The sequence below is a fragment of the Peromyscus leucopus genome, chromosome 7 (assembly GCF_004664715.2).
Source record: "Peromyscus leucopus breed LL Stock chromosome 7, UCI_PerLeu_2.1, whole genome shotgun sequence".
In the NCBI taxonomy this organism is placed as follows: Eukaryota; Metazoa; Chordata; class Mammalia; order Rodentia; family Cricetidae; genus Peromyscus; species Peromyscus leucopus.
The window spans coordinates 27,478,199-27,498,261 of NC_051069.1; the positions used below are offsets into that span (position 1 = coordinate 27,478,199).

The 20,063-nt window shown below is 53.4% G+C and overlaps 1 protein-coding gene across 5 annotated transcripts in view; it reads left to right on the top strand.

Annotated features, from left to right (window-relative positions):
- Cep164 (centrosomal protein 164) overlaps positions 1 to 20,063 on the top strand; it is a 67,287-nt gene that overhangs the window by 38,042 nt on the left and 9,182 nt on the right. For 4 of the 5 annotated variants that reach the window (XM_037207538.1, XM_028866440.2, XM_028866441.2 and 1 more), the window contains 12 exons: positions 1,556 to 1,924; positions 3,351 to 3,431; positions 5,309 to 5,392; positions 9,105 to 9,190; positions 10,739 to 10,882; positions 11,747 to 11,893; positions 14,780 to 14,986; positions 17,392 to 17,535; positions 17,618 to 17,846; positions 18,573 to 18,650; positions 18,860 to 18,991; positions 19,291 to 19,413. In XM_037207538.1, coding sequence (XP_037063433.1) covers positions 1,556 to 1,924; positions 3,351 to 3,431; positions 5,309 to 5,392; positions 9,105 to 9,190; positions 10,739 to 10,882; positions 11,747 to 11,893; positions 14,780 to 14,986; positions 17,392 to 17,535; positions 17,618 to 17,846; positions 18,573 to 18,650; positions 18,860 to 18,991; positions 19,291 to 19,413 — 1,824 coding nt within the window. The remainder of the gene's footprint in view (positions 1 to 1,555; positions 1,925 to 3,350; positions 3,432 to 5,308; positions 5,393 to 9,104; positions 9,191 to 10,738; positions 10,883 to 11,746; positions 11,894 to 14,779; positions 14,987 to 17,391; positions 17,536 to 17,617; positions 17,847 to 18,572; positions 18,651 to 18,859; positions 18,992 to 19,290; positions 19,414 to 20,063) is intronic. The other variant, XM_037207539.1, reaches the window with a different exon arrangement.

Sequence of the window (20,063 nt, forward strand, 5' to 3'; positions counted from 1 at the left end):
TCTGGAAGGAGGCTCTGAGTCTGAGCCCAGGAGAGATCACTGGCTGTGTTTCTGAGGGAGGGCTTTCTGTTTCTATTTTGGTCAGCTCTATGAAGAGTTTACCAGAAGCAGCCTTGGATTTTTACTAGTGAGTCTGTATGTGGAAAACAGGGTGCGGTCACTGTGTTAAGTGTGCAGCCCAGCTCTCCTTTCAGGGGACCCAGCCAAAGCAGGGTTAGAAAATTAACAGCTGCCAGCTACCGGCCCTTTTGTCTTTGCTGGTTCCTGCTAAGATTCCACTTTCTTCTAGTGTGACAGGTCCCACCAGGGGTTTGGGGACAGGGCCCCTCCTGCCTGATGTGGAACTTCTCCGATAGCAGCCTACTTGAGCACTCTGCTTGGCTCCGATTGCTCAGAACTGTCCTGTGCTCCTCTTTCTCTCTGTTACAGGGGATGGACCTGTGTCTTTCCTGAAGGTCCACCCTCCTTTGTTGCCTCTGCCCCATCTCTCACCCAGCTAATCTCTTTAGACATCGCTTCTCAGAGACCCCAGGTTGAGAGTCCTGGATAGAAGATGCTGTCTGCGGGTTTGCTGGTGATGAGCTTGTGTAGGGAGACTTGGGGAGGAAGGGGTACCCTTCTTATGTTTTCCCCTTTCTGTCTTTGAAAAATGAAGAGTCCAAGTTCCGGTCTTTGCTGTTGTTCTCTTCTAAGTACATATCGGCTCCTGAGGCCTGAGGGCTTGGCTGACGGGTCTGGGGGATGTGGCAGATGATGGCAGAGTTGCAGCCATTTCCAAACCCTGTGTGACCTGTCTGCAGCATCATAGAAATTGCCATTCAGTTTATCTGGATGTGGGCCACGGGGCAGCAATCTGTGTTTTGTAAAGCTATTTGGGCAACTGAAGAGATGGCTCACAGTGGTTAAGAGCACATACTGCTTTTGCAGAAGACCTGAATTTGGTTCCCGTACCTATATTGGGTAGTTCACAACTGCCCATCATTCTAGTTCCAGTAGGATCCAGTGCTTCTGGATCTCCACAGACACCTGCACTCCCATGCACATGCCCACACATACACACATAATCACAACGTTTTTAAAAAGCTGTTGGGAGGGCAAGGGACATGCTCAGCGGGTAGAGTGCCCACTGTGCAAGCCTGCAGACGAGTTCTGCTCCCTGGCACTCACTTAAAACTCCAGGTGTGGCAGCATGCATCTGGAACCCCAATGGTGGTAGCAAAGAGACAGGTGGACTCCTGCAGCATGCTGGCCAGTTAGTCTGGCCAAATTGGTGAGCTCCGGATTCAGTGAGAGGCCATGTCTGAGAGCACCTGAAGAAGACAGCTGACGTTGACCTCTGGTTTCCATATGCAAGTGCACACACATGCACATGCACACACATGCAGTACACACACACACACACACACACACACACACACACACACACACACACAACTATGCAGGATAACAGGGTCAGAGCTCACGAAGGCCAGCTGAGAGTCAAGGAACGGCCACTCCATCTCGTGTCAGTCTCTAAACTTCTTGGCTCCTTTCTGACATTGTCTTCGCTCCCCAGGAGTCTCCAAGAAGCAGCCAGCCAGTGGACAAGAAGGATGGTTCTCTTGACTCGGATGCCGATCGGCCCCCCACTCCTGGCAAGCTGTTCAGCCAGGGTGCTGACCGGAGTCTGGACAGCTCTGATGGCAGCAGGTCCCGGGGAAGAGGGGCAAGTCCCTGGAACCTACAGAAAGAAAACGGGAGCAGCAATCCCAAGGTTTCTGAGAGTCAGGTGGCTCCTGGGTTGGACCCTGGGGTTGATCACCCTGCCAAGGCCTCTAAAAAGGAGCAGGCAGAGGAAGCCGTGGAGGCAGGAGAGGAGGGTTCCAGGAGGGAAACAGCCAAGGAAGCATCCGCCCTGGAGGAGAGCACATCAGATGCCAGTGAGGTAAGTCCCTGGGCCCTAAGGACGTTGTCCGCTGGAACCTGCTGCTGCTGTCTCCAGTTCCTTAGCTTCCGGCCTCCATGTCTGTATTACCGAGTCAGAAGCTGCATTCAGCTGTCCACATCAGCCAGAGCCCTTAATTGTGACAGATATGCCCAGACCCAATGGGAGGTAAAATCCTGAATGAAATGGCAGACCTGCTGGCACCGGGAATTCAGAGCAGAAGTGTGCTTTTCCGTTGGCACCTCCTGGGATGGTCATGCTCTTCATTTCTCCCCGTTACTGCTCCCCACCTATACGTTGGTTTGCTCAGTCTGAGTTCCTGTAAAGAAGGGGAGGCGTGTGTGCGTGCGTGCGTGCGTGCGTGCGTGCGTGCGTGCGTGCGCGTGCGTGCGTGTGTGTGTGTGTGTGTGTGTGTGTGTGTGTGTGTGTGTGTGTTGGAGTTGGGAGTGAGGTGGAGGCTACCAGAGCTGAGTGTTCTGCATCTGCATAGGTAGGTCAGATTACAGAATGACCCTTCTCATCCATTTCTGTGACAATTGTAACAATCCCAGACATGCAAGTGGTTGCATTCATAGACTCCTCAATAACCCATGTGGTCAGAAGTGTGTGTGTGTGTGTGTGTGTGTGTGTGTGTGTGTGTGTGTGTGTGAGGGAGAGAGAGAGAGAAAGCGCGCACACATATGAGAGCGCCCCTTTGGCATTATAGCTTTTCCTACCCTTAGTCTTTTTTCATATAATGAGGGAATTCATTTAAAGAGCTTCTATCTAAGCCCTGGAAAAAACACTTCCAGAGCTGGTAAGATGGCTTAGTCCATAAAGTGCTTGCTGAACAACATGAAGATCTAACTTTGACCCCCATAATCCATCTTAAAAGGCAGGTGTACTGATGAACGTTTTATAATCCCAGCACGGGGGAGGGGGAGAGATAGATGGATCCCTGGAGCTCACTGGCCAGCCAGCTTAGCCCGATCAGAGGGGCTTCAGGCCACTGAAAGTTTCTGTGCCCAAAACAAAGTGGATGAACAGCATGAAGAGCAACCCAAAGCTGACCAATGGCTTCTACATGTTCACACACACACACACACACACACACACACCCCGCATTCACATGAATATGCACACACATTAAGATACGCTTTATTTTTTCAGATAGCATCAATGTCTATACTGCTGACTTCCTGTCTCTACTATTCTTAGCTCTCCTTTCCTGTTTAAATCCTGCTGATCTGATTTGGGGTGTGGTTGTCCACTATCAGCATAAGTACATAGCCCCTTTCTTATGTAGGTGTTTATATCTGTTGGTTTTCAAAACAGGTAGATTTTTGGCTTGGGCTCAGTTCTGTGTTGGCCCTATGGCCTATTGGGAATTCCATGGATAGCAGCCCAGAACATTTGGGGGATGTTTCTCTGTCATGTGTCCCTGCAGGAGTCAGAGGTCCTTGAACACCTGAAGGACCCACAGCTCTCTGAGTCCGAAGCTTCTGCCCCCAAGTCTTTCCTTGGCCTGGTGAGTTGCAGTGAGTCGCAGCAGGGTGGTATGAAAGAACCTGGTGTTTCTTTTTCCCTATGGAAGTAGTTTACCAATGGTCACACAGCTGGGAAGTGGGACAGTTAGCCCTCAAAATTAGGTCTTGTTAGTTCCAGTTTCTCAACTCAGTAACCAGGGGTAGCACTGCCCACTACAGTTTGCTGTGGGAGCGAAGTGAGGCAGAGCACAGACTGTGAAGGGCTAGTGTCAGCGCTTTCACCTTGTGTGACTTCTCTGTGAGGCCACCTGGGCTGCCTGGGGCCTGGCAGGACAGTTGTATCCAGGAGGCTCCAGGTGTGCCTGGGTCACTGAGCCATGCTTGAGGACTTTGCTAGGCTTTGGCCAGGATTTGATTTGAAAGTTTAGGCTTTTGTCCTGCACTGCCAAGCCATCCATGATTTCTGTGTCCTGGACCTTCATCCAGCCTGCTGGATCGCAAGTCCATTTGCCAAGTCTGAGTCTTAAAGGGAAGATTCGACTACTTCTGGCCCGTTGTTACCTCTGCATGCCCCCTCCATCTGCTCGGAGGAGGCGGTTATAAGGGAAGGGTTAGTGGAAGAGGGTCAGGGATGAACAGAGAAGATCGGAGGGGTGCAGAGGAGGAGGGGTGCAGAGGAGGAGGGGTGCAGATGAGTTAGAGAGCTGAGTGCTTTGGCCCCACACTGAGCCATGGGCTTCGGAAGCAGATGGCCGCTGCATTAGATGGAGTAGAAATCCAACTGAAGGGAAAATAATCAAAATCCAAGAAAACTCCACAAACTAGAAAGGCTAGAAAGGTAAGCAAAAAACAAAACAAAACAAACAAACAAAACCTCAAAACAAACAAAACTCATTATTGGCCAAAACAAACTGAACTAAACCCTCCCAAAACCCCAGACAAAACAACCTGACATCTGCTTAACCAACTAAACACTTGACAATGATGGGTAACTGTTTGACTGAACTCTAGGAAACAAGTGGTCTGGTCCTTCCAAAGCTGCCACCACGTGCTGCTGTACCCATCAGCAGTCTTCACTCTGGGTGTGGAGGGAGGAAGCTGGAGACAGCAGGATCAGACCTTTTCTGGGCATCCCGCCATCCATCAGGGATGGCTAACCGTCCCCATTAGAATGCTGTCGGACGGCAATCCTTCACAGCCCGGCAGGAGCTTAGGCTCAGAAGGGCCGTGGTGTGGTCCCGTTGGCAGCCGAAGGGCAGTGAGGAATTGGGCTGGGGTGGGCACCTGCTGTGCGTCCCCAAGAGGACTCTGGACAAATCACAGCTGATGAATCACATTGTCTCGAGAGAGAGTGTGCCACCTCTGTGGGGGGAAGGCTGGAAGGAGCCCATCAAGTCTCACTTCCAAGCCACCCGTGGGTTTGGGTTTGCCGGCATTCTCCTGCCCTGCTTGGGTATGGGGTGGGTGAGGAGGGAGCTAGCTGGGAAGAGCCATGCTGTGTGGCATCTGTCATAGGAAGAAGAGTCAGGCCCGGGGCTCATCTGACCTGCAGCCCCCTTGTTAACCAGCTTTTTGTCCTGGGCCAAATTTCATGTCCTCCGAGGCCTGCGGCTGTGTCCATGAGGACATAAGCATTTCAGTCTGAAAGGGTTATTTTTGTCTATAGTTTTATTATGAAAAATACCAAATGTATAGAAAAATCGGAAGAATTTTACAGTAAACCTTTGCACTCTCCACTCAGTGTCTACAGGGAACGTTTGGCTCTGCTTCTTTCACCATCTCGCCTGCTCTGAGCACTTCCTTAGATGTCACAGTGTTGAGCTCGGTGCCTAGGACACAGTGCACACCTTTCTGAAAGGTGGGCAAGCGCTGACCGTGGCAAGGGCAGAGCTGATTTTCTCATCTCCACCATCTCCAGGACTTTGGATTCCGCAGCCGGATCTCAGAGCACCTGCTGGATGGTGACATGCTTTCTCCGGCCGTGGGTGGAGCCTGCTGGGAGGTGAGTCTGGGTGGGCTAGCCTGGGCCCTCACCTTCTCTGGCAGCTACTTTTAAGGGCGACCCATAGATGACGCCTGCCCATTAGTGTGGACTTCTGGACATTCTCTCCGTCCAGACACTTGCCTCGGTGGGGCTTCTGGTCATGACTGCTTTGCTGCTGCTGTGCATTGAAACATTCCCGCCCTGCTGCGGGTCCATTTATTCACACAGCAACTAAGGGTTGACCACCTGCCCACCCATCCCTTCCGGCTCTGCCACCCAGCAGCTGGGTCTGCGACTCACCTTACCAGTCTGCACACACACGCTGCCCCTTGTGCCTGCTCTGCCAGCCTTGCCGCTTCCCCGTTGGCCCCTGTGTTCTCTTCTTGAGGCTCTGAGACCCAGTTCTGGCACCTGCTTGGAGGAGGTGACTTGCCCCCTCTCTGCTCCCAGGATTACTTTGCTTTTACAGTCTTATGTCTGTCTCCTCTGCTAGACCTAAGCTGGCCTGCACCCAGGAAGGTACACAGGTGCCTGATACACAGATGCTACCCTAAAAGGGCGTAAGTCAGGGCAGCTGTTTGTCTCCTTTGTGGGTTGCTAGAAGAGGGATTCTGGTCTCCGCACATGGTCTCCGCAGGTTTTTAGGTAGCACTTGGCTTGCGTGGATGGGAGTCTGTTGGGTGAAACAACAGGATGTTTAATATGAACCCAGCCTGGTGTGTGCTAGTGTGTGGGGTGCATACAGGGAGCCCCTGGTGGGGTGTGTGCTGGTGTGTGCTGGTGCATACAGAGTAGTGTTTTCAGACTGCATTTGAGCCCCTTATGTTCCCCTCTCTGGTCTGGCTGGTGCTTTCCTGGGTGGCTACCCAGTGACCAGGTCTCTGCTAGACTTTGGATGCCCCTGTTTACAGTGCTGAGATATGTAGGCACTGAGAAGGGCAGGTAGGGTTAGGTAGGAAGGGCTTGGAGCAGGTGTGCCGTGAGGTCCCTTTGGTAACAAGGGGGTAGGAAAGCCACTAGGTCCATAGGGCAGGGGGGGTTCGGTGGCTGTGGCTCCAAAGGCTGACTCTCTTGGGAACTGGGCCCACCTGAGCCCTAATGAGGCCAGTAGTCCCTTCTGGCTGCCACCCTTGGTGTAGGTCAGGGGTCGGCTTGGATTTAGTTCTCAGCAGCTACCACCTGCTGGCAGGCAGCCCTGCAGAGCAAGGTCTAGTTCATATTCCATCCATCATGGTGGAGTGTGGATGGTACTAGATGCTCGTGCCTCTGGCAGGGCCCAGCCTGCAGCTGTCTCCTGTCTGTGGGGTGTGGAAGGGCGGAGCTGTAAGAGGGAGCAGCAGCCGCTTCACAGCATGGACAGAACCATAGGTGCAGTCTTCTTTGTGGTCCTCTGGGGCTCTGGTCTCATTTCTTCTGTTCTGATCTCTCCCAAGGCTAGGAACAGGGAACGCCTTAGAATTAAACTATCTTAAGTTTTGTTCACCTCAGAATTATTTTGAGGACTGGGGATGTAGCTGGATTCCATCCCTGACACCAGAAGAAAACGGTACAGCTCAGATGTAAGGGCCGTAGAATAAACTGCATATTTAAAGAGAAAAATTGGATACATTTTTGCCGTCTGTATTCCTATGAAGCTAGGAATACACAGTCAAGATAATAACTCCTTCCATTGGTGGGCATTGAATATAGGGCTTTGTGTGAGTTAGGTGAGTTCTCCACCACTTAGCTGCCTCAGCACCCTGGGCCTTGCCCTTGAGAGGAATCTAAGTTCCTCAGGCCTGTCTCGGACCTGCAATCCTCCTGCTTCCACCCTGGGACCAGATCTTAAAAACAGAACTCAGGAGCTGAGAGAAGGCTAGGGTCCTGGGGTCCTGAGTAGTGTCGGGTCAGAGGCCTGGCATGCACCTGTTTGGCTTTCCTTTCTGAAGGGCGTCACCACACCCGTCCCTTACTGGGGTCCCCTTTTCCTTTTCTGGGGCAGGAGTTCTAGGGAGCAGGTGAAACTACTGAAGACCCACTGTCTGCCTTTCCCCAAGTTATCCCTTCTCTCTCTGGAAGCTGCTTCAGCTTGCTGCAGAAGTACAGACATGAAGCAAGCAGGGGACAGATTGGTGGTCTGTGGTCAGCTCCAGTCCAGTCGGCCTCTGTAGCCTCGAGGTCCCAGAATCCTTTGTGGCTCTGGGCTCATTTTGAGTTTTTATTGCAGTCACCCTGTTTTGTTAGTTATAGTTTGTGAAGTGCAGCTGGTCTGTGTAATCTCTGTTTCTTTGAAAACACGAGACCAAGAGGATGATGGCGGGTGGTTTGCAGGGAAGGTCCGTGGTGAGCTGAACACTAGAAGGAGAGCGAGATGGAGTTGGGAGGGTGTGCTTGCCTGTCGTTGCATGTAGGCTCTGCCCAGGCTGATGCAATGAGGAGTGGCAGCCCTGGCAGGGAGCCCTTCTGCTACAGGCGCTGAGAGGTACTCACAGGCGGTGTTGCTAGTTTTAATGTAATTTGGGGGAGCTGGGTTTTAGTGCAAGCCTTGCCCTTCTTACCTACCCAAATGGCAGAGTCAGATCAAATGGCGGGGTTCAGGCTGCCAGAAGAGAAGTGTGTGTGCGCGTGTGCGTGCGTGCGTGCGTGCGTGCGTGCGTGCGTGCGTGCGTGCGTGCGTGTGTGTGTGTGTGTGTGTGTGTGGTGGGCAGGGGCTGGGTCCCCACTGGGGAAGACAGTGATCTGTCTCCTGCCCCACCTCTCCCGCTGACCCCTGAGTCCAGGGCAGACAGTGCTCCGGTGAGAAGGGCCAGTCCCAGAGGGGCTGCTGCTGCTGTCACAGAGCTTTCCTTTTCTCTCTGTCTGAGGCTGAGGAGAAGAAGGGAGAGGAGGAACTCGTGTTATGGCCTGCCTTCCCGGCGGGAGTTACGTTTATGTGTAGGACATCTCACCCTCATGATTTTACCATGCCATAGTTCGGGGAGGAGGCACTTGAGGCAGGATGTTCTGACAAAGAGTAGATCCCAGGCTGACATCGCCACTACATTTCTTTAGGAAGTATTTGAAATCATCAAAGGTTGCCTTTTTTTTTTTAAACCAGCTTGCTAAATTTGCCTAGATACCCGAGATGTGAAATAAGATTCTGGGGTTTATTTTCAAATGAATGCTGTAACACCAGACCTTAGGGCAGTGTGTGTGTGTGGGGGGGGTGCTCACTGTCTACTGATGACGGTTCATGTCCTAGAGTAGACCAGTGGAAGGAATGCCACTGTCCTCCCCAGAGTCGGACGGTACCCTCCGCTTTGGGGCATAGCCTCCTTTGTTCCACCCAGACCCTGGTACTTCAGAAGTCTTCCTTTCTGGCGTGCTTGCCCATTTTATTTTGGCACCCCTGTACCGCAGGCCCTCAGTGAGTTTAGGGTGTCCCTGGAGACCACTGCCTTCTCTTTGTAGCTAGCAATGTGGGCTCCAGGCAGCAGGCCAGGCTCTTAGGTCCCCCTGCCCGCCATCTCTGGCTCCTCTCTATGTGTGCAGTGACCATATTATTTATCTCCAGTTCCAGCTGTGGGCCAGGGGCTTAGCCAGAGCTTAGGAAGCTGCATCCAACAGCAGACAGACATGTTCTGTGTCTCAGTGGCTCCTGTCCTCTCAAGACATGCAGAGTGCACCCGCCGAGCGTTTGACGCAGCAGGATAAGAGACTCTTGCAGTGCATAGCTCTCTAATGCGTTTCTTCCCTGGCTTCTTGCTTGCAGGCCCAGGAATTAGGCCAGGAAGAACAAGACGGCAGCCAGTCCAGCAGAGCCGAGCCACAGAGCAAGCATTCCCAAGTCTCTGAGAGGTACAGCGGGAGGCTGCCCCAGGGACCCAAGGCATTCTGTCTTCAGGGTGGTGTGGGCTTGGGTAGAATTCCTGGTCCTTACAGTTGGTGTTGGCTAGTTTGCCCTGGCTGGAGGGCAGTACAAGGTGTGTGTGTGGTGTTGGGGTAGGGTGTACTGTGGTGGTATACTGTGACAGGAGTGTGACGTGTCACTTGGCAGGACTCTGCACATGGCCCTTTGGTGAGTCCAAGGACTCTGTCCTCTTTATTGGCTTGGGCTGATTAAACTGGATTAAGCTGTGTGTATCTGGTTGTGAGACAGGGCTGAAGTGGCCTGGTGGATGTCTGGAGAGCCATGTTCTTAGGTACTGAAGCTCAGCATTCTGAGCCAGGGTTCTTCCTGTGATGATAGAGGTGGCTGTGCAGAGAGAGAGAGATCCTGTGATGGTAGACATGGCTATGCAAACTGTCTCTGTCTCTGTCTCTGTCTCTGTCTCTGTCTCTGTCTCTCTCTCACACACACACACACACACAAGCGTGTGTGTGTGTGTGTGTGTGTGTGTGTGTGTGTGTGTGTGTGTGTGTGTTCGTTCGTTCCCCTGGCCTCATCCCATAAAAGCAGGAGGGCTACCACCCGGGAAAACGGAGGGTAGTAGTCCTCCCTTCCTGGGTCTGAGAACGCGGTCTGCTCTCTTCCTTCCTTGCTATATTCAGTGATGCTTCCAGCATTGGCTACTGTCTGACCACTTGAGTCCGGCGTCCCCTTCCCCATTTATTTTTATTTTTAGGTTTATTTTATGTGTGTGATGTTTTGCCTGCATGTATAGTTGTGCACCATGTGTGTGTCTGGTACCTGAGGAGGTCAGAAGAGGGTGTTGGATCTCCTCGAACTGGAGTTACAGATGGTTATGAGCAGCCATGTGGGTGCTGGAGATGGAACCTGAGTCTTCTGAAAGAACAAGTGTTCTTTTTCACCGAGTCGTCTCTCCAACCTAGCCTTGCCCCATTACAATGTTCTTACTTGATTTTTAAGTGTGCATGTGTGTATCTCTGTGTGTGCATGCTTGTGCACTATGAAGGTGAGTGCCCACAGAAGCCAGAGGTGCTGGATGCCCTGGAGCTGGAATTACAGGCATGTTTGAGCCATCTGACGTGGGTGCTGGGAATCGAACTTGGGTCCTTGGAAGAGCAGTACGTGCTCTTAACCACTGGGCCATCTCTCCAGGCCTTCCTTTCCCCATTTCATCCCTCCTTGGCCCCAGTGATGGTGAGTTCTGAGAATGGACACATGTGTGAAGGTGTTCAGCTGCTGGACCAGGCAGATGCAGCAGGGCACTGAGAACACGGCTGTAACCCTGCAGGGGGGGCTGAGGAGGAGGGCTGTCCTGCTGCATGTGTGACTGCTGTGTCTCCAGCCCCTGTGGGTGTGGGGTGCAGCGACTCCTGTCGAGCGGGGGAGGTGCACACTGTACCCACACACTGTGCGTGCTTTCCTTGTTTTCTAAGTGAAGGCCTGCCCCTGCTCCTCTGGCTGCCCTGACCAGCGTATCCTTCCCCATTTCTGTCCAGGGAGCAGCTCCAGAGTGCCCTTCACAGCCAGGCCAGTGAGGAAGGGCCTCTGCAGACCCTGGAGGGGCAGCCTGAGCGGAAGGAAGCAGAGGAGCCTGGGAAGGACTCGGTAGCCAGCCCCAGCCCACCGGCCCCCCTCCAGAGGTAAGGATGAGGAAGAAGGGTCCCTGAGGGTGGTGGCCCCTCCGTGTGTCATTGTCGTCGGGAGGCGTAGTGGGCCTGGAGACGGAGGACGAGAGCTGTTGTAGACGCTGCAGCCAGAGTGGCAGGAGGAGAGCAGCAGAGGCTGGGCGGGGCTGATCGACTTCTTCGTAGTTCTCAGTCTACAGCTGAAGTTAGGGTAGCCAGCCTGATGGGGGAGCCATGGGATGGCATGAATCAGGGTGTGCCTCCTGCCAGGGCAGACCACTACGTTCCTGCTGGGGGACCCCTTTCAGCTCCTTTCTCATTGACACTTCCCACCAGGCATTAGCCTACCTCTGGTCTCAAACTGAGCTGGAGTACTGTTTTGTCCCAAGCCCAGCCAGAGGGCAGTGTGTGTGTGGGGGGGGCGGTGGCGGGGTGGGGTGGGGGGAGGTGGTGCCAGGGAGGGGGCTGGGCCTCCTCAAGCCAGATGGAAAGACCTTTCTGTCCCAGACTGGTCCAGAGCCCAGGGTGTATTTGCCAGTGCCTCCGTTCTCCTGGCAAGAAGATGGCGGTCTTAAGATCCATACAGTTGAATGAGCGAGCCACAAGGGAAGCTGAGCTGTAGCAATTTCAGTCAACAGCATCCACTGAACACCTGCTGCGTGCAGTGTCTTTTGGGTGATGGGACCATCTCTCTTCCCATGCGGGTGGGAATGTCTGGTCTTCACTTCAAGTGACATAGAAGAGGCTGGGAGGGATGGGGATGGGGGATGGGGAGGCCCTCCTTGTCCCCACCTCAGCTCTTTGACCCCGAATAGGCTCTAAGTGGAGCTCTTCCCTCCCTACCGGCTCTAACACAGTTGCTTCTTTATTGCTTACAAGGGAGCAGGTCCTGAGCCCACCTGCTTTCCCTGAGAGGGCTGAGGAAAAGCACTCCCAGGCCGAAGAGCTGGGCCTTGGGCAGCAAGAGGCTGAGGAGCCTGAGGAGAAGGTGGCAGTCAGCCCCGCCTCACCTGTCTCTCCAGAGGTGTAAGGGCCAGTTTTGTGTGTCTGTCCTGTCTGCCAGTGTATGGACTGCTTGAGTGCCCATGCCCTTTGAGTGGTGCCACGGAAGGGAGTGAGGGGTGAATGCATCCGTGGTGTCTGTGTGCAGCTTTGAGAGCTCCACCAATCATCACTGGTCCTTGCCAGGGCTGGGGGTGGCTGAGGGGAGCCTCATGAACAGGAGCCAGGGGAAGTGTGTTCTCTCCTCCACCGAGGACTAGTTTTCTCTTAAAACAAATACGGCATGTTTTAGAAAGGAGATGGGGGGCTCAGGGTGGGGGGGGGGGCTTGCTGCTGAGTCACAGAGTGAGCAAGCTTGCCCTCTAGAGCCCTGACTTTTTGCCTGGCTCTGGGATTTATTCATTTCCCCCAGTGAATGAGGGCTACAAAGGACCCAGGGCTGTCGAGCGAGCAGACCATTTTTCTGCTGCTGACTCACCGAGAGCTGCCCAGGCCAATGAGCTCATTATCTCAGGTCTCCGTCTCATCCTCTAACCCTGCCGGAGTCACGTGGCCATGCAGCAACCACAGCTTTTCAGACAGTGAGCTGACCTACCGTGACAAAGGTGGCTTCCCCAGCTCTCCTGGGAGACTGTGGCCCAACGGGTCAGGACTGGTCATGAGGACAGGAGCTGAGTGTGGCTCAGAGGGAGGAAGCAAGGTAGAGGTCAGGGGGTGGCCCCAGGCCCTCTGTGGGGAGGCCAGAGGCTTGGCTCAGCTCCTCTTAAGACACCTTGGCTGCCCAGGGCCTTGGCTTCCTGTTTCTTCCTGTCTCAATGATGCTGTCCCTTCTGGGGTTTTCAGACCTTTGACTGGTCCACGGGCTCAGTGTGTCCTGTCCGCAGGAGGAGCCTGCTCTGCTTTCCTTGAGTCTTTTCCAGTAGGAGCTGGTTGCTTTTCAGAGTGGTGCGGGAGTTCTGCATCTGGCAGCTGTGTCTGAAGGGTTAGGCAACAGACTTCATTGTCTGCATCTTTTGTTAGCATTTGCGGAGTAGTAAATGGATCCAAGCCACTGGCTGGCTGTGCAGCTCACTGGTAGAGCATTTATTTGCCTAACATAAGCAAGGTCCTAGTTCAGTCCCCACTACTACTACAGAGAGTTGGGGTATCTGGCTCTCTAGCTTAGCAGTAATACCCCTACTTCAGAATGCTCCAGGGGACCACCTCTCCCTCCCTGCCTCCCCACCTTGCTCACCCCTGTGCATCTCTGAGCTACTTGATGGCCAACCTGAATGATTAGGCTCCCTGGTGCCTCCCCTTTGCCTCCCATGACTGGAAACTGGGTCTCACGGAGACTGATACCTGAGCGGTTGGCCTAGAAACCAGACCCACCTCTTCTTCCCGAGCCCTTGCCTTCCCGTTAGCTCTTTCCGGCATCGTTCAGTGCTTTAGACCTAAGCAAGGTGTTCGGGATAACCAAGTCTTTAGGGAGGCAGGAAACAGGCTCATGTGCCTGTGTGTCAGGTGTGCAGGCAGGTTCACTGGTGTGTATAGCCTGGGCACGTGCGGTCTGATGTCCCATCTTCCTGCAGCATCTGTCCCTAGGGCTACACACAGCTCCACAGCCCACAAGGGAGGCAGACATTAAAAGGTACTGTTGCTGGGGAAAAAGATGCTTTCTGCCAAGGTTGGAAATGAGTTGGAGGGTTGATGAGGCAGAGAGAGCTTGGGAGGGGAGGCCCTTGTGGAGGGCATATTCTCAGAGGAGGTAGCAGCCATGTTGCTGTATCTGCCATCAGCTGGCTGTGTCAGGGGACTCAGGAAGCCAGGACGTGGAAGGAGGGAGGGGACGGAGTTGGGAGCAGAGAGAATTGAGAGCATGGCTCAGGGGTATTTTTCTCAGTTCTGGTTTTAGGAATAGGGAAGGACAGGTCTTGACGGTATTTCAGAGATGTCGCTAGCCTTTTCTGTCTCTCTTGCTGGTCTCTGCGGGCTGCAGTGGGATTCTTCACCCTGTTCTCTTCTGCCATTCTGAGCTGCCCCTCCCGCTGCCTTCCATCTGCCACGCTGCTGAGCTGGAGGGGGGGGCGGTTAGGGCTCTCAGTCGGGCTGGCTAGCTCCCTGTTTGACTCTGAAGTGGTTCTTGGATCCAGGTCCTGCCCACATGCTCCCGCTGGATTGCGTCATGGCCCATCTGCGGTGCCTGAGCACGTGCTGAGACTGGCTGGAGTGTGATGCTCAGGGACCTGGGAGTGCACATGTCTCCTGGCTTTTAAGGAAGTAAAATCCTTTATCCTGATACTCTTCATGACTCTCTAGACATAGAGTAAACTGATGCCATTGTCTCCTCTTAACAGTCCTCTGTGCAGTCAGCTCGCTCAGAGTTTCTCCCCATTTCCAGACATTAGCGTAACCATGAGCGGACGAAAGCCTTTCGTCACGTTTGGCTCAGGGAAGCACCTGGCTCCCTTGGTAGCAAGGCAGGGGATGTCGTAGCGTCTTCTGAGATTCTTCTACGTTGCCTTGGCCTCTGCTTGGTTTGGGAGGCAGAGAATAGACTCTGGGACCTGTTTCTGAAAAGAGCCTTAAGTAGCAGGCAGAGCTACAGTGGGGACACTGAGGCAGGGCTGTGAGCCAGGCCCAGGGAGAGCCCGTGAGGGAGAGAACTCCCTTCTCTACTCTGCCAGTTCTCCAGCCACCTCTCAGGCCACAGCCTCTCAGGGCTGTCATGGGCTGTCCCCCTCCTGGGATCCTGGACCTTATCCAGTCCGTGAGGCCTGTCCCAAAGGACAGACGCTCCCTGTGTTTTATTGCCAGCCCCCGTGTGGCCTGTCCGGGGCTCCCTGTCAGAGTTCCGGTGTGATGTGTGTAGCTGTGGGAACTCGGTAGGCACTAACACTGTAGTGGTGAGCTGCCCTCTCCCGGATGCAGGCAAACCACAGAGCCTGGAGCTCCCCAGAAGCAGTTCTCAGAGGCTATACTGAAGGCCATGGAAGAGGCCGTCACCCAGGAGCTGGAGGAAGACCAGAGGCGGCTGCTGGAGTTGCAGAAAGAGAGGCAGAAGCAGCTGGAAGAGAGGCTGTGGCGAGAGGAGGAGGAGGTGGTGCGGCTTCACCAGCAGAAGGAGAAATCCCTCAGGTCTCCTTCCCCCCCGGGGAGCGGTGTGGGGAGGGAGGGGCACCCTTTTCCTGTGCTGGCCCATCTGGTACACCACAGCCTCACCCAAGTGACTCCTAGAATCCTTTCCCAGAAACTTGTGCTGGATGGCATTAGTTATCCAGGGAAAGCATCTCTGGCCTGGCTCCTTGGGTGACAGGGAGACTGGAGAGGTAGCCCTTGAGCTAGCCTTTCTGCACTAGACTAAAAGCAGGGTTCTGCTCAGAGGAAAAGGGTGAATGACTACCAAGAGCAGTGTGTGCCACAGCCCTCGGCCAGGAAAGCTGCTTCAGAAACGTGTGAATGTCCTTTGTTGACAGTTTGATGCCAAAGCTTGTCCTTTTAGACAGAACACTCAAGAGCTGTTGAAAGTTACTATTTTCAGACCAAAGAAAGCAAATCTATGCTTAATTTTGAGGAAACAAAACAGATAACCATCACCTGAATTGTGGGAGGTCAGGTTCAACCTCTCATTAGCCCAACACAGGTTCCCTGCCCCAGCGTCCACCCTCTGTCACGCCTTCTTGGGCCAACTAAAGGTCAGGGTGCAGCCAAAGGAGGCTTACCCTAGAATACAGCATCTTTAGCACTTAGGGCTCCTAAGGGCCCTAAGCTTGTTAAGGAAACCAGGGTGCTGGACATATCTGCTCCAGGGCCTAGAACATGCTAGTTGCTCCCTAAATGACATTTCTTGTTTTGATTTTGGGTTAAAATGTATAGATTTAGCCAGTGATGACAAAGTGATTTCTCTAAGGGTAAGAGCCTTGTCTGGCTCTCCTAGAAGCCTTCAGGAGACTTGTTTCTCTTTCCACACAAGCTTCCCTCCTCCTCGCTGCTGACTGGGAAGTCAGGCAGGCTCTGGCCCTTTTGTTAGGTGTAAAATGGAGAGCTTAGATTGCTCTAAATTCCCCATCACCCCTACATTCATGTTGGCTGTGTAAATTTTGCCATGGGAAAAAAAAAAGACAGGGTTATGGGGAGTCCAAAAGGAAGGATTTGTACTTTGCTTGGATTTTTTTTTTCTCATTATGGAGGAAAGCAGTGGTATCAATAACTTGACGTAGGAAAAATCCTAAATCTGTTTTGGCTCTGGAATTTACTACAGACCTTTTCAAAGAGGTTGTCTTCTGGTCTTCTGAGTCATGTTTTTCTTAGGGTTGAACTTCCTGGATGCACTGTACACATCCACTAGTCTTGTAGGGTCTGTGTGAGGAGTTACCCCCCAAAAAGATGTCGTTTCTAAAAGCAGAGGTATATTTGCCTCAAGTGAAATGATGGATATCATTAGTCAAATAAAGTGTCTCTTGTGGACATTTAAGGCTCGCTCATAGTTTGGGACTAGGTGATAATTGCGCAAACCTAACACATTGATTGAGCACCATTTTACGTCTGTTACTATATTCCGTGCTTGATACAAAAGACTGAAAGACAGTGTCATTAGTCAGGTGTGGTGATGAAGCCTGTGATCCCAAGCACTTGGGGGCTGAAGGAAGAAGGATCAGGAGTTAAGGCCACTTTTGGCTACATAGGGAATCTGAAGCCAGCCTAGGCTACAGGAGACCCTGTCTCCTTCCCCAAAAAGGAGGCAGGATTCTTTTCTCCCCCCCCTGGTTTTTCAAGACAGGGTTTCTCTGTGTAGCTGTGGCTGTCCTGGAACTCACTTGGTAGCCCAGGCTGGCCTCAAACTCAGAGATCTACCTGCCTCTGCCTCTCGAGTGCTGGGATTAAAGACGTGCACCACCACTGCCTGGCAAGAGGCAGGATTCTTGCTCTGAAGAAATTCCCTGTCTTGCAAGGAAAGCAGACAGAACAGATGAGTTACGAGGTACCGTGATGCATGGCAAAAGGCAGCTTGAGCTAGGAAAGGCCTGCATGCAGACTGTAAGGGGAAGGTAAACTGAGGAACTCGCATGCTGGGCAACGAATATGGTTTTGTCAGATCGGAAAAATGGAATTCTTGGCTCAAGAAGCAGCATGAGCAACCAGTCAAGGGGCGAAGAGAAGGGCAGTGAGACCTGGAGATGGTGATACGTTTGGTGTGTCTAGGATAGAGCCTGATGACTGAGGAGTGAGAGATGTGAGCCTAGACATTGGCTCCTGGGGTTTTCGTAACCTTCCTTGAGTGAATATCTTCTCCAGAGGATAACCAGTTAGGTGGAGGGGAGCCCTGGACCAAGCAGACTGCCGTTTGCTTCCCGTGGCAAGGGTAAATGGAGTTTAGGTCCATGAGGAACCAGCATGGATGAGAGGTTGACTTATCTCTAACACTGAGGGTGGTTTGTAGGGAGGCCGTAAGGCTCGTAGAGGCAGGCGGAGTGGCACGGGTCCTGAATACAAGAAAGACCTCTGTGGTCGCTCTCACCAGCCTACCTTTCCTTTTCCCTCAGCCTCCTGAAGGCACAGCTGCAGAAAGCTGCTGAGGAGGAAGAGGCGGAAGAGGAGACTCGGATAAGAGAGGAAGAAAGGCAGAGGCTGGCCCGCCTCCGGGCCCAGGTGCAGTCCAGTACAGAAGCATTTGAGAACCAAATTAGGTGAGTCTGCCCTGGGAGCTGCCTGGCCTGAGGAGATGACTTGAGTACACCGGCCTTTTCTCATTCCATTCTGTCTGCCCAGAGCTGAGCAAGAGGCCGCCCTGCAGAGACTTCGAGAAGAATCAGAGACCCTCCAGAAGGCCGAAAGAGCCAGTTTGGAGCAGAAAAGCAAGAGGGTGCTGGAGCAGCTGAGGGAGCAGCTGGAGGCCGAGGAGAGGAGGGCCCAGGCTGCCTTGAAGGCGGAGAAGGAGGCTGAGAAGGAGGTGGTTCTGCAGCAGCTGAGGGAGCAGCTAGAAGAGGAGAGGAGAGAGGTGGGCGAGCTAAATGAAGTCACATGCAGAGCATGAGAGGGGCTAGCTCCAGGTTGGGGTGCAGGGCGGGAGCTGAGCCCCTGAGCCCATCGTGTGGACCCACCCTGCTCAGGGCAGGTGCTCGTCCTGCTCTCTGAAGCAGATGTACAGGGACGTGTCCTGTGGATTTGGGGAACTTCTGTTACTGAGCTCTGGCCAGAGCAGCGGACTCGACAAAAGGTGCTGTTCCCTAACTTCTGGTCTGGAATAAGAGGCTAGACCTTTGCACAGGTCTCCTTTCCTCCATTTCTCCTTCCAGCATCATGTCAGCCTCCAAATTAAAGACCACACAGAACTTTTCTTTTGGCGAGAGAGCTTTGGTTGTTAGATACCCAGTGATCTGGATCAGGTTCCCAGAGAGTCTGCTTTGACCTCTCTCTGGCCTGGCCTGGCTCTTCTTCCCAGCTGTGAGTTTGTGTATGTACCTGTGGGCTTGCTCAGAGTCAGGATGGAAGCAGTGACCTGAGGTTTACCGAAAGGCCCCTCTGCAGTGGCCTTTTCTTACCCCCGTGCCAGCTGCAGACTTTAGGGGCGGAGTTATTTTCAAACAGACGTGTCCCTGTGGTTCTCCTTGGCCCCTGTTTACAAAGAACAAGGCGCTCTTCTGAACCCTGGCTCCCCATGGTCAGGACCTGGCCAGCGCCCTTTCCTGCTTCCCTCACAGGCTCTTTCTTTGCTTCTCCTCAGGCATTGGCAGGCCTAGAGAAGGAGCACAGTGCTGAGCTGGAGCGGCTCTGTTCCTCACTGGAGGCCAAGCACCGGGAGGTGAGAAGAGTGCGGCCTGGTCTGAGGGGGCAGAGCCTGGGCCCTCAGACCCCTTCGTGCTGGGTTCAGCCCCACCCTTGGCCAGTAGGGAGTGAGTTTCCTTCCCCCATAGGATGCTGGGATGGGTGCTAGATCTCCGGCAGCGAGTCCCTGCTTGGTGGCTCTCTTCTGCGGGCCACACTCCCCTGTGTGCGCTGCTGCCTCCTCAGGTGGTCTCCAGCCTCCAGAAGAAGATAGAGGGAGCTCAGCAGAAGGAGGAGGCCCAGTTACAGGAGAGCCTTGGGCGGGCAGAGCAGAGAGCTCACCAGAAGGTTCATCAGGTGATGGAGTACGAGCAAGAGGTGAGTGCTGCTCTGTGTCCGCGCCACTAAGGTCTCCGGGCCCTCCAGCCCGAGTGGCCTCCGCTCCCTCAAAGCCGGGACCTTTGGTACCTCCAGGCTCTTGTGTGCCCGTAGGGAGGGGTGGTGGTCATAGTTCAGAGGCATGCATGCTTCGGTGCTCTGTGTGTGTGTGTGTGTGTGTGTGTGTGTGTGTGTGTGTGTGTGTGTGTGCTGGGGACGCTTCATGTGGAAGACCTGCAGGTCCTCAGGCCTGTCTACTCCCAGTCCCGCAAGCTGGGTTCCTGCTCTCCTCCTTCCAGCTCAGCAGCCTCCTTCGAGACAAGCGCCAGGAGGTGGAGAGGGAGCATGAGAGGAAGATGGACAAGATGAAGGAGGAACACCGGCAAGTGATGGCTGAGGCCAGAGAGCGCTATGAAGCCGAGGTAGCTCAGTCCCCTCCCTGTCAGCACACAGAAAGATAGAAACACCAACTGTTGTCCTTCGCTGTTGGCCGCCAGGCCTGGGGAGGGGCTGAGATCTGGAAAATCTCAGTTAGGGGAGATTTACTTCTCTGGCATCCTACAATAACAAGGCCATTGTTTTGTTTTTCTTCCGAAGCATGAGAAACCCTCATCCCCTAACAGGGGCGCTTATTCCCCCATGGTGGCTGTACTTTGTTTAAATGGTAATGATTACTGATGGATAGATACCAAGCTTTTACTAGGTGCCAGGCACTACTCTGAGCTCCTTAACCATCCTCCTGTGTTCAGTCCTCGAGGCAGCCTTGGGAAATGTGCGCATCACCACCTTCATTTTGGAGAATTAGGCCGCCTTCCCAAGCGGTCTGACTCCACAGCTTTCAGTTTTAGTCACTCCAAAACCTTGCCTCCAGGGTGCCTGGAATTTCAGGACAACAAGGAAAAACCAAGAGCCAAACAATATCTGGATATTATCTGCCTGCATCAGTTACTTTCTTATGTTGTTGCTGTGTCAAACTACCTGGCAAAGTCATCTCAGGGAGGGGGGGGGTTCAAGTTACACTCTTATTATGGTGGGGAAGGCTTTCCTCCTATTATGGTGGGGAAGTCTTGCG